At 24.0% G+C, this 14,288-nt stretch overlaps 1 protein-coding gene across 2 annotated transcripts; it reads left to right on the forward strand.

Moving 5' to 3' along the window:
* Window positions 1-1,813: 1,813 nt before the first annotated feature.
* Window positions 1,814-13,622, forward strand: LOC112690839 (trypsin inhibitor-like). 2 transcript variants are annotated; one of them, XM_025564930.1, is made up of 2 exons: window positions 1,814-2,213; window positions 12,476-13,622. In XM_025564930.1, exons 1-2 carry the CDS (start codon window positions 2,108-2,110, stop codon window positions 12,664-12,666), a joined length of 297 nt encoding a protein of 98 aa, XP_025420715.1. In that variant the 5' UTR covers window positions 1,814-2,107; the 3' UTR covers window positions 12,667-13,622. The 2 variants fall into 2 exon arrangements, with proteins under 2 accessions (XP_025420715.1, XP_025420716.1); XM_025564931.1 differs by lacking the exon at window positions 1,814-2,213 and adding an exon at window positions 11,746-11,832.
* The last annotated feature ends 666 nt before the right edge of the window (window positions 13,623-14,288 follow it).

A 14,288-nucleotide genomic window follows, 5' to 3' on the forward strand; every position in this document is an offset into this window, starting at 1 on the left:
ATTAATTTGAAATTGATATTATATTTTTTAAAAAAAGTGTAAAACATATTTTTTGACTCTTATTTTTCAATCAAATGTATTATATATTTCGATTATAAAATTTAAATGTTGAACTAATTAACAATAAATAATTATAACATTATTATAGTTTCATTAAAATATATTCATATTTGGAGGTTTTTTTTTGTTATATTAAAAACTAAAATGTTTATCTATGAAAATTGTTACTTTTTATTTTAATTCTATATTGACTTAGATGAACTGACTGGTGTTAGAAACAATTTAGAATCCTTGCTTGTCATTAATTATTTAAAAATAATCAAGTATTTATAAATAGGGTGTCTCTTTTTTAAAGTGAACATTTTGTTTGGTCTTTTAAGATAATACAAATAGCATTATTTTATAAAAATGAAAATCCATACATTATATTATAAAATTAATATTTAATTTTATAGGTTTAATTATTAATGGTATACAAGTTCATTTTTATCACAGTGATATTGACAGAGAAAACCTCAATTTTTTGTTTTGTATTCTGGAACAGAATCATTTTATTAGTCAATATTAATTATTGATTATTGAATAATATATTAAATGAGTTTTTACTTATGTGTTTTACGGTATCCTAATGATATTATATTAGAGAATAATATGACATTGTTATTTAACTAGTGTATCATTATATCATAATAAAGTAAAATTTATACAATGTGTTATTTCAATAACAATAATTCTTGTCAGTAGTGTCACATGCATCAAAGACGGGTGGTGACATTTCTACAGTATTGATTATAAACACTAAACAATTAATGTTATATGAAATTGTTATTGAGATGAGATATTCGATATACCTAAGTATAAAATAATCTGTCTAGAAGGTAAGAAAATGCAAGTATTAGCCAACCACAATGATGTTAAGGAATATTAGAATTAAAAATAAGGATCAAGTCATTTTCTGGTGTAAAAATTGTATTTATTATAACAAAGTTTATTGTATTCTATGTTATCAATTTTTATGAGTGTTTATTTATTTATAATGTTGTATTTTCCAAAAAAACTAATTTTTTTAAAAAAAAATAGAGCACACAACATCAAAAAAAATTTTCTTTTGCACAGTTGATTATAATTAGTGATGGGCAATGATATAATTTTGTACATTACTATTGTTTAGATTTTTCCGATATTGAATTGTAAATTGTACGATATTTGATACGATAAATCGTATCAAAAATATTGAAAATACAAATTTTATGTATAACCTACTTTTTAATTATTACTTTTTAATAGCTATTTATTGATAAATTTGCTTTATCTAGATAATTAAAGATCAGTAAAAACTAATTATATTCAGAAAAATAAATATAGAAACAATATGAATTTTATAAAAAATTAAAACTATTATTATTAAAAATAGGTTTTCAAATAATTAATATATTAATCTTCAAACCCGATAGCTGTATTCTAGTTAATAAATTCATGACTATTGCACTATTATTGTCAATCAAACACAAAAATGTATTTAGATTACTTACGAAATTTTGGCTGGCACTACATGGCGTGTAAATTTTGTTTTAACTCTCTGATAAACGCGAACGAGAGGCACGCAAATAATGTTATAGGCGCGAATGTTGTGCAGTAGATCCTTAAATTGGGTGACGTAATCCTTTTTCGGGATCCTTTCCGTACGACAACGTGCGCTCGCGACGCCACCGTGGCGTCCGCGGGACTGTGTCATAGATAAAAACCGAATATACACATGCCTATATAAACGAATTACATTTCAAGATTAGAACATTCAACATTTGAATGCGTTACGTGTGCGCGGACTTTTTCTCGACATTATGATAATTTACTATTAATCGTTGTCCGTCTGTACGTCTTGTCATTCGTGTAATTCGTCTGTAATATCATTATAGCCCATCGGTTAAGACGAATAAACAAGGATAAAATAAAAATAAAATAAAAATATTACAACACGTTTAGCATTAAATAATTATAATTTAAATTACTCATCAGCCGTGTTCAATAGGAATAACACGTGTATTAATAATACCTGTGTCAACCATCGACAGTGTATACGTGTTGTTGTATCTGCGAATTTAATAATATGTATCTGGATCGGCGACGCAGCAATCGCTATTGGGTAATCGTGTGCATCCTTTTTGCGACTTGGGACTTAATCATCTGCACGCCCGTCACTACGTTTACCAGAGGTAATCATTATCATCCATTATGTCCGTAAATATTGAAATGAAGTTATAATATTGCATAATTTACTAACATATTTTTATGGTAAAAGTCAGTTTTTAATTTTCGGCAATAACACAATAAAATATACAGTTACTTATTACGTACAATGTAATGTGAAGATAATATAGTTTATAATATTTAACCGATTTAATAATGTTATATGAATTTGTTTTTTGCTTATTTATATTGAAAACATTAAGTTTCAATGTATGGCTTATCTGTGATTTGAAAGATACATATGTAAATGTACAATTTTTTATAATTATTTTCACAATGTCGTATTTTAAGTATTCAGAACTATATTTGTTGTTTTTGGTCAACATTTGTTTCGAAATACTTCATAATAGAGTTTTGTTTTATTACAGTTTTTATGAATTCAAACTTAACTACATTAAGTGTTAAGCACTATAAAGTGTAATGTATTCAAAACATTTCTATAAACAAAATATTGTCAGCATTATTCGAAGTATGAATTTTACTATTTTATTGCCTGGAAATAATGCAAACATTTTTTTTTCACTCACGAAGCATTTCTTTGGCTAATATTCTAATAATATATGAATATAAAATATGGCATTTTTCTGTACCAAACGTGCAACCTTATTATAAAATTAATACTTCTTTTCAATTTTGATTCCAAAAAGAATAATGTATTATTTGCATACATTTTTTCTATTACAAAAATATGTTTTTCATAAAAACATAATTATATTCTGTAAATTCTATAATTTCTATATCTTCTTTCAATACCATTAAGTTTTGATTATCCACTGAATCAGTACTTTTAGGATCTTAATCTAATTTTATATTTTGACGTGTGCCGTAGTTTATAATTTAAAGTTCATATTCAATCATAGAAATTTTAATTTCTTAATAATCAAGAATTTGTTATTTCTAACATATTTTGACTGTTGATATGTGATTTAAAATTATTAAACTTTACATGTTATTAATTTCAAACATTTAATAAAATTGCCTATATAAAACTCCTTTAAGTTAAAACTTATTTTTTATTTGCCTTTCATATTTTTAGTTCTATCAACTATTTAATTTAAATAAATAAACTTTTAATAAAATAGTATTTACAAGACATGCATTTATGTAATTTTAATAAACTCATTGTCTAACTTTAATTTGCTTACTTTAGATCATAATTTTCGGGTTATGAATATGAAATATTTTACTTGAAATTTTCACTTTTAACTATTTAAATCTTGAAACTTTCATCCTTTTAGAAATATTTTTTTTTTAAAGAACTTTACTAAGAATTAATAAGGATAAATCATTTATAATTTATAATCTACTATGTTTTTTTGTGAAAAAATTCCTTTTTGAAGTACTGATTATTTACTTAAATAAAATAAACATTATTTTGTATCAAAATATGATTTGATTTTCCTTTGATGTTTACAAATAATATTGTTAGTAGATATTTATTAATGATAATAAATAAATAAATAGGATGTTTTTGCTATAAGTTATAATTTATAAATTATGATAATAATTATACTATTGTATTTAAATTTAAAAAGCCATAATATATATAGAAAAAAAATAGTGATAAATATAAAACAATTAATAAATAAAAAATAAAATAATAATAATCATAATGTTCATAACCGAAGACATTATTTTATTGAACACTTATTTATAATTATACATTATTATTATATATTATTAATAATTATAGAATATTAATTATACATGAGTTATGAAATGTTTATAAGTTCTGAAGCTTTATTTTTATTTTTAAATAAATTACTATGTAATTTGTATAAGTATTGTGTAATAAAATTTACACATCATTTTCTACTTAGGCAATTAGATATTTATTACGTGTCTCATAATTTTATTTTTACTTTCATCAAAATGAAAACTTTCGTAAAAATTTTATGAAATATTTAAAAAAAATCAATTTCATGAAATTATAAAACCTTAATTCTAATTCTATATGCAAACTTTTATAATATAAAATAAATATATAATTGCATAGCAATTACAATATTACAACAATATCGTCTAATAAGTGATATTTTTACGCTAATTGTATATTTTCTGCTTGAAGGTATATATTTTAAAAATTAGATTTTTAACAAATTTCTTTTATAGTTACATATTATTGCATTTATCTTGTACGATCAATAATTTGATATTATATTCATAAAAATGTTGCATTTTTCGAAATAATAGTAATTTTTACCGTTTAGTTATCAATTAAAATATGGGTTAAAATGTATTGAGTTTTTAAAATGTTACTATTCGAAACTATTAAATGATTTATCTATAAACATGTACATGAACCAATCACAATTCATTGATTATATTTATTATTACGTACTAAGTAGAACTACTAAATTTTTCAATCCGTTAAAGCTTTAATTCGTGTTAAAATGTTGAAAATATGAATGATAGTTGCATTAAACAATACAATAATAATATATGATTTAATTTACTAATTTATTATCTTATATTTTTAATTAAATATGATAATATAATTACGCACTAATATTAAATGAAAATGTTTAATCGAAACAATGTTTCCCTCGATTTAAATAATGAAGACGGTTATATAACTGTCTTCATGATTTAAATATAAAACTATATGGTTTTAGTAAAAAATAATAGATAAATAATGTGATTAAATTAAAATGTATACATAAGTCGTGAAGGTAGATTAATTTTATTGCATGATAATTTTATAAAATAATTTAAAACAATAAATATATTCTATACCTATGCTACTAATTATGGCTGTGTCCATAATTGCCCAGGTATATTTACATTCACATACACCTAATACTTTAACTTCAATGTCATCCATCATGTGCATAGTAATCAATATTTACATATTTTCAGTAATATGTTGACAATTGTTTTTTTTTTGTTTTATATGTGGATTAAATGTGCATAATGATATAATTTTGCAGTATATCATTTTATAATAATTATTGTACATTTTCATAGTACATAATTTTTTAAATATTTCGTCATTATATGGCCGTAAAAGAAATTATAATCGTTAGTAATACATAATAATTATATAAACGTTTATTGAATACCTCATAACATGGCTGTCGGAAAACATTTGTGTAGCACATTATATTTTAAATATAATAAGTTACTTAACTTTAAGTATTGTATCTGTGAAAGCACTTGATCTAAGAATGAAGTATATAGTACCCGAGTTAAACGTGTGTGGACGCATCATTTTCGAATGCTCGATAATATATATAGTATGTTATTATATATTGGAAAAAAAATATTATATTTCATAATTTTTTTTATTTCTCTTTTCAGTGGTTGCAATTATTCAATTACTTATTTTATCATCAATATTTTTATATTTATTTTTTATTTATTCGAGTTGACGTAATAATTTAATTTATTTGATAATATTGTAAAGACGATTGTAGCATACGATATGATGATAAAATTTTTCAAAAATTTAATAATATTAAAGCTTACTCACCTATTTTAACTATTCTTATTTATGATAAAGTATTTAATAACGAGTAATATACTCGCTAGTCGCGCTTATCGAAGTTATTATTTTATTATTTTTTCTAAATGAGTTATAATTTAGCCCATGGAAAAATGTTTCATGTTACATAATATCTGTTCACATACATAAATAACTATATATACATATATAATGTTAAAAATATAAGGTGATTATTTATCCATCATGAAGTGATAAATTATTTTTATTTAATCCAATTAGGTATATAACATATATTCGTGATTTAGACGTATTTTTAATGAATAAATGTCATTACGCCTTGATATGATGACATTTTTGTGTATGCATCTTTATTTCATCGCTCAATGTAAATCAAGTTATGATCATCATATTTATAGTGATCTTTTTCGTATAAAAAAAATTTATTTTTATATTATATTGTCTAATATATATATTATATATTATATATTTATTTTATATTATATTATGTAGCATATTTATATTGAATTAAGGATTTATGATTGATGTGTGCCATATTCATTATAAATTTTATTTTTGGTTACATTTTTTCCCCAGCCTCACACAAAATCGTTATAGGTATCTATTCTTAATCAACCTAGTTAATGTTTCGTAAATTAGTACATTATTGGTTTGTTATAAAATACAGTACAGGTAGTTTCACCAAGAAAGGTCGTCGTTGAAAAATTCACTCATAGCAAAATGTTGTTATTTCATTGAGCAGATATGAAATTGGTTTCCATCACGTATATAAACGATCGTCTACAGTTTACTCACTTGAAGTGCAGTGCATTTTTTACGTTTCCTAATATGAAATAAAAGCATGAAATGTTAAAAAATAACAGTGTTTGTAATTCATCATCAAACATGTTTAAATATCGACTGAATTATCACAGAAAAACATATTACGTGATTAATACCAAAATGTGTGCTATGATTTCGTTAATAAACAATAATTATTTATGATAGTTTATGCTGATTGATATTAAGGTAAATATATTTATACATTTGTATTAGCCATCTTAGCCATCTTTCGAAATAAAACTGAATACGCGCGGACCACTATCAGCTATCGTAATTCGATATTTTATATGTTGAACTTTTGTAATTGATTCGTTCGGACCTCACGTCTTCACCGTTGAAACGAAGCAGACCGGGGGTATACTGTAGCATAAAAAAAAAATCACAACAGTAATTTAAAAAACAAAGAAAACTGCCATGATTGGTTGGCCACGCAGTACTATAATGTAAAAGCCATAACCGATAGTTTCCCATTGGAATTCCGGCCCTAAGCTCTCACAATACGAATCATTATATACTTTTTATTTTACTTTTATTTTTATTGTTGAAGGCTGATTGCTTAGCGACGCTATTCGCTTCCGCTCTGTTCGTTTTGTCTTTGTTATACATTAATGGAATATCGCGATCCCACGCCAAGGGTGGTGCGTACGATCAAGATAAATCATTTAACGACGACCATGGAATACGGAAACAAATTGTTATCACTTATAATGTCTTAAGGACGACAGATTTATTCGAAAAGAAATAGATAAAAAAAAAAAAGAAAAAAAAGAGGTGGACGACGGAACGTACATAACTAAAATAACAAATACTTTTAGTTTTGTGCTATTGTTTGCAAGAGACCGTTTTCAAAATAGAAATAAATAATAAATTAAAACAATAATGATAATAGTTACACGAATAATAATAATTCAACAAATCAAGTATGGTGAAAATATAATGTCTAAAACCGAAAATCTAATGAGAAAACCTTAAAAAAACAACAATTTTCAATTGTCATCACATGAAATCATCCAACAACAATGTGCAATGAAGTAAATTTATTAAATTAATCTTTGAAATAAGTGTACGTCAAGCTATATTAACTGTAAATGTACTAACTTTTTTTTACTTTTTATAATCTAATTAGAATCTGTGTACATTTTGAGTATATGACCATGCATAAATTAATATATTCTTGAAGATGTCTTGATAATTGCACATTTTTTTTGTAATTGCAAAAACAAAATAACATTTTTAATTTTACAAAGATATTAATTCAAATAGTTAAAAATATAAGTATTAGGTCAGGACTAAAAATGTAATACAATATTGGTGATAAAATTATATGTTTTCTTCGATGTTTACTAAGATTTCTGTTTTCAAGATAAACATTTTTGATAAATAAGTTAATTTTATGGTGATTAAATATAATAATATTTTTTTTAAATTTTCATTAATTAAAATATAATAACTGATTTGACGAAATAAAATATACAAATACTATTTTTAAATATTTTGAAAACAATTTGAATCTTTGGTTACATAAATTATTTTTATTTTTTTATATTTTGATAATAAATTGCAAAAAATATGTTAAATAATATGACGATATTTACGTTAGCACATTTATTTAGATAAAATATGGTATTTTAATACCAAAATAAGATTTAAATAAAAGTTTTTTCCATTAGATTATATTAAAAAATTACTTAATAGTAATTTGATTATTTATTTTTTCTTTATGAACATTTATAAATGGTTTTAATTAGTAATTCATAGTTATTATATGGATTTATTTTAACATAATCGATAAAAAATATATTTTTATTTCTAACTTTTATTACTAACTTTTTATTGTTTATAATATTTATGAAAAATATTATATTTATTATAAAAATTCGGTTACTTTACTTCCATAAAGAATACTTTATGTACCATTGTGTACTTGTTAATTTCATATTCAATAGTTTTAAACAACGAGTGTTGCCATGGCTATAGAAATTGTTGTTTTATAAATTATTATTTTAATCGAAATGTATATATGGAAATAAATTATTCACATACATTTACTTAATACATAAATACTAATATATGAATAATTATTTTAGTTTATACAATAAAATGGTTTCTATGAGCATTATTTTAATATATTTCAATAGTTATTTTAACAAGAAATATTTGCTATATCATATGATAGTTACACCATAAGCAATATATTATTTTTTATGATTTATTATAATTGGTGACGTTTTAAATATATTGTAGAGTACTTACTACTTTATTGTTTGGCTTTACTTAAAGAGCGCAGAAAGTAAGGTAAAAGGGAAAAAATAAATAAAATAACTTGCAATTCAATTTTCGCATTATTTATATTAACTCAATTACCAGCGAAAATATTTTTTAATGAAAATATAATTGATTAGACAGCATAGAGACAATGTTTGTATAAAAATGCGGTAGTGTTGCGAATCAAACATTTTAATTATAATTCTGCAACGTTTGTACCATCCGTTTTTTTATTTTTTTGCTTGGACATAAATATTTTAATACAAGATAAATTTGACCAAACTTTAAAATTTTTGAAGATTTGTTATCGATTTAACTTAATTGTTTTCGAAATAATTTTTAAATTGTATGACCTATCGTGGATTTTTAGTCTTATGTTACTTACCTTTAGTATGTATGCAGATTCGTATGGCAAAAACAACACACAAATTTTAAATAAATGTATAAATAAATTAATAAAAATACATATAATATTTAATTATCTGTGATATATTTTATAATCCAAGTGAAATTTCCACAGTTACAATTTGGACTGATCTTCAGTTTCCACTTATACATCATATGTCCGCATTTTCCGTGTCCAGTTCTTAGTCGATTAAGAAGTATCCAATCCTATTGTGAGAGTTCGAACCCTTTTACTCTTTATGTGGTAAACTATTGTCAAATTTTTACGTCAAACCGTACTATTCAGTCATTCTTTCTTTCATTTATCCGAACTGCAGAACTGTGACTGAGTTAGTTTTCTGGCCTTGATCCATGGTATTTTTCTTGACTTTAGTTTTATAACAGGTGTATTTTTCAACTTTTTGTAGATGATTGAGTTCTTATTTATTGAGTAGATATTGGTCTTAATAAATAGTTTCATTAATTCTTCATTCCTTTTGGTTTCTGGTGGTGCTTTTGTTATTTGAAAATACCAAAAACCATGGATCGGTATTAATTGTATCACTCCGCTCATTAACATTATGGCGTTGTTTAAAACGTATCCACTTTTCCTGACTTCACGTTATTTGACCAAACCGAAGCTACTGTGGATAAAACTAACGAGATTGTTGCCGTTCTCAGAGAAGTAGCATCTGTCACCTCTCCTCAATCCTATTCCAGCTAGTTTCGGTACTAGGTTTACTCTTGTTCTATGTTTTTTCTATATTTTCTCAATATGGTTCCTTAATAATAACGATTGATCTAATGTTACTCCTGAATATTTTACTGTTACGTTATGATTTACTTATGATAAACTGAACATAGAGTAACCTGTTTGCTTTTTTATTATTTAAATGAAATCCACAAAAACTTCTCTTATCTATCTGGGTTCGATCTTATCCATCATTTGTAAAAGTGATTTTTGAGATGTTAAGGTCATTTATTAGAGTACTTTCACTTTTTTCCGTATCCTGATGACCAACCGAACTTGTATCGGTTGGTATTTAACATTTCAAACGTTAAATACCTTACAAATATTTTTAATTTAAGTATCTTTTCCGTTAATTCACTACCGTTCGATAAATGTTCATCTATTGCTCTAAAAATTGTATCTTATTTAATCTAATCTAAATAAAATTAAACTCATAGTCTAATGGTTAATGACTATTAACCCGAAGCAGAAGGTATCTGGTTTTGATCTTTTATCGTAACTAAAGTTATTTGGTTTTTTTTTTCAAAAAATTTGAACTTTAATTTTAAAAATGCTTAAAAATGTATTACTTTGTATGTGAACCTAAAACCTCGCTGCGCGAGTAAATCACGTATATAGACCATAAATACTATACTATAATTAAACGATAATTCACAAAGTTATCATTTTATAACACGTAATAACGTAGATACGGTTAAAAAAAAATAGTGGTAGTGAGTAATGGAGAAGGTCCTAATTGAAATTCTAATACAACCATACGTGTTCAAAATATAGTCACAGTAATATTACAGGCAAGAAAAAATTTAAAAAAAATGTCATTATAGATATGGTTCATGAGTACAGTAAGACACTATGTAGTCTACATACCTTTCAAGTTTGTAATTAAGTTTCAAAGTACTACATAGATAATAAGCAAAATTATAACCAACACATTTTTTAATTAAAAAAATATCGATCTTATGTGTTTTTTTTAACATCAAAATATATCTAGCTTAACAAAAAAATCACACGCTTTCATCACAAGAGTTCCAAATTTTACAATGGCTATTTTGCGTCCATAATGAGAATTGCATTATTCTTACCGAGTAATTAGTTAAAATGACATTAGCATTTTTGTAAATAAATAAATATATACTTATTTGTTGTCAGAGAAAAATAATTTCTTAAAATATTGTTTAAAAAAAGTAAAAATTAGTATTTTCATGTATACAAATTATTCATGGTTAATATTTTTCGTATAGGTTATATAATTATGATATTGAATACTTAAAGTTAACCAAATATATAAAAGAAATATTAATACATTTCTAATCATTGATTTTTTGCGAGTCGTTTGAGTTGGAACTCATCTATTAAATGGCGTGTCAAAAATCAATATTGAAATTGATCAAAAAAAAAAAAAAATATTCAAATGTTTGATCTGTTCGTAATTAATCATTGCAACATTATAAACCACTTCTAGGAAATGGAATAGTTTAGGACTAAAAAATATTTAATTTGAGCCATGTTTCCGACCGATGTATAATACCATACTGTAATTGTGACGAGTTTAAGAATAATTTTTTTATATTTTCATTAGGGTTTCAGTATAGATGTATAATTTTATTTATTATCATAGTAAAATTGTGATGAAAATTAATGATTTCTGCATAAGATCCTTAAAAATAAGGTTTCAACTTCAAATCTATTGTTTAAAAAAATGTTGGTGTTTTATTAAAAATAACTTTTTTAATATAAATAAATTCATATTTAAATACCTATGTATGTATGTTTTTTACTCATAATTAATAATTATTATTGCTCTTTACAGATAGTGGAATACCATTGGTTTAAAAATGAAATATGACTATAAATCTTTACGTTTTTGTTATGAGCATAAGAATTAAACGCTCCAAGCTGGGTAAATTTTGTTCAATATTTTAAAATAAAGTGTTACATTAATCGATAAATATCGGTTGAACACAATAATTGGCCACATGTTCGTATTATGATATCGAAGCTAATACTAATTGCCGATATACTCGTACGATTAACTTTTAATATCAATAAAATTAAACGTCACTGAATTGCGTAGGTATATAATAATTAATATAGAGCTTTTTGATCTTGATAAAATAAAGTAATACAACGTTCAAACGAATTATAAAACCGTCTAAATAAACCTCTTTGATTATTAATGATTTTGATTTAATATACGAAGATAAAGAAAATTATGCATAAGTTACATACGAGATAATCGTTTAAGGTTCATCGCTATAACTCGTATTTATTGTAATATTGTCTAATTAATCTTACTTAAAATACACTAACAATATAATTATTAATTTTGATCACTAATTAGTAATTTATTTTGAAATAAGCTTTTATAACAATTAAATAAAAATATTTTAATTTATGAAAACACAATGGAGACTTTATGGTTATTCTGTGCGATCTGAATAATAGTGAGATGAATTATTATACTCTTGCAATATTGAGCTGTAATTAAATATGTGGAATATGTGGACTTAATGAATTTTTATTTTAATGTTTTATGCTTACAGATGACTGTTACTTGCCACCAGATGATGGTAGTTGTGGAATCAATAAATTTACCTTAAAAGTAAAATACTACTTTGACATGAATAATGACGATTGCATAGAGTTCATTTACTACGGCTGCGGCGGCAACGGTAATAGATTTGACTCATTTGATGAATGCGAAAACTCATGTTTATTAAATTACTATTTTTAAAATAAGTTGTCTTCGATTAGAGATAATAATATTATTACGCGTGACTGATGTTATTTAAACGTTGACCTATCTTACGCTTGTGCGATAGTGACACAATCACGTTATCTAATTGAGACATTAAAAACGAAAACTTAAAAAGGAAAATAAACGAAAAATTATAAAAATATTAAAAACCCTAAAAAATGGCATTACCTTGCCAACAAAACCCTTAAAGAAGACATTTATACCACTAGAACAAAAATAGGCCATACGCATTTCTCCCATTTTTACCTCTTCAATCTTGAGAAACAGTCTAAACACTGACAAACAAACACCTCCATATGTCTATACTCTGGATTATGATGAAGAACTATACATCATAAACACCAACAAGGAGGAATCACTAAATGAAGTCAACACAGATATTATTTACAATTTTTACTTACATATTATTAAGTCAACCTATCTAAAATGTTCGGCTAACGACCTTAAATGTCGAAACATTATTATCAATGATAATAATAAAAATAAAAAATAAATCATATATTTATAAACCAAATATATTAACGTTTAAAGTTGACCGAAAGTTTAATTTTTTAATTCAAATATAGTAATCATAGACGTTTGTCGAGTTCGTGGTAATTCTTTTTTTCATTATAATTGATTCTAAAACGTTTTATGACGTATATTATGGCATGTGTATTGATGTTTTTCGCGTTAAAACATTTATCAGGCTGTGGAATCATATTTTGGAGAACATTTGAGATTGTTTGGGCACCCATACACCCATATTGCTTCTGAAATCTGAAAATAATCTATATCTAATGATACCTTATAATAATATGTGAAAACATTATAATCAGAAAAAATATATATAAATAGTGAACACTATACGAATCATTCAGTCGATCTTAAATACGTTTTTACCAACAATCATTGAAATTATTGTAACTATAATATTTTGAATTTTTCATGTATTCACGGTTCAAAACGAAAGAAAAAAAATTGTTCATCACTATACGATCATCATCTTAAAATATATTTAATTTATTGTTACAAATTTTATATTTACTTTCATTAAATTTAATGCAGATTAAAGGTGACGAATGAACGTTACACTCTTATTAAATGCTTTTTTTCAGGCTGTCATTAATCTATAAAATAAATTATGCATATTCAATTGATAGTACTGTACACTATATACACAGCTTAACTTTTTATATTAAATTAATTTATTATAATCGGATGATAATTAGCGTTTGATAGGTTATTAGGTGCATTATATTCACTGAAATCCTTTGACATATATTAATGTGGACATATTCGAAAAATAAAAAATCATGTCAAGGTAGATTTAAAATATTAAGCATAATGCTATTAATTCTATTATAGATAAATAACATAGATGCATTTATTTTATTGTGAAGTGTTTAATATCACACTGTGATGTTATAATATATTAATATATATAATATATATTATATGTAATTGTATTCAATAGTATTTATATTTGTTAAGTATTTTTTTGTATTTTTGATAAATGTTAATCTTAAATATTTTTATAATATATGAAAATAGATAATTTGTCTAAAAATATTTGTATAAATATTTAATCTGTTCATTGTTTATCTGTATATTGTTGT

Source organism: Sipha flava, unplaced genomic scaffold (assembly GCF_003268045.1).
Source record: "Sipha flava isolate LNK unplaced genomic scaffold, YSA_version1 522_pilon_pilon, whole genome shotgun sequence".
NCBI lineage: Eukaryota > Metazoa > Arthropoda > Insecta > Hemiptera > Aphididae > Sipha > Sipha flava.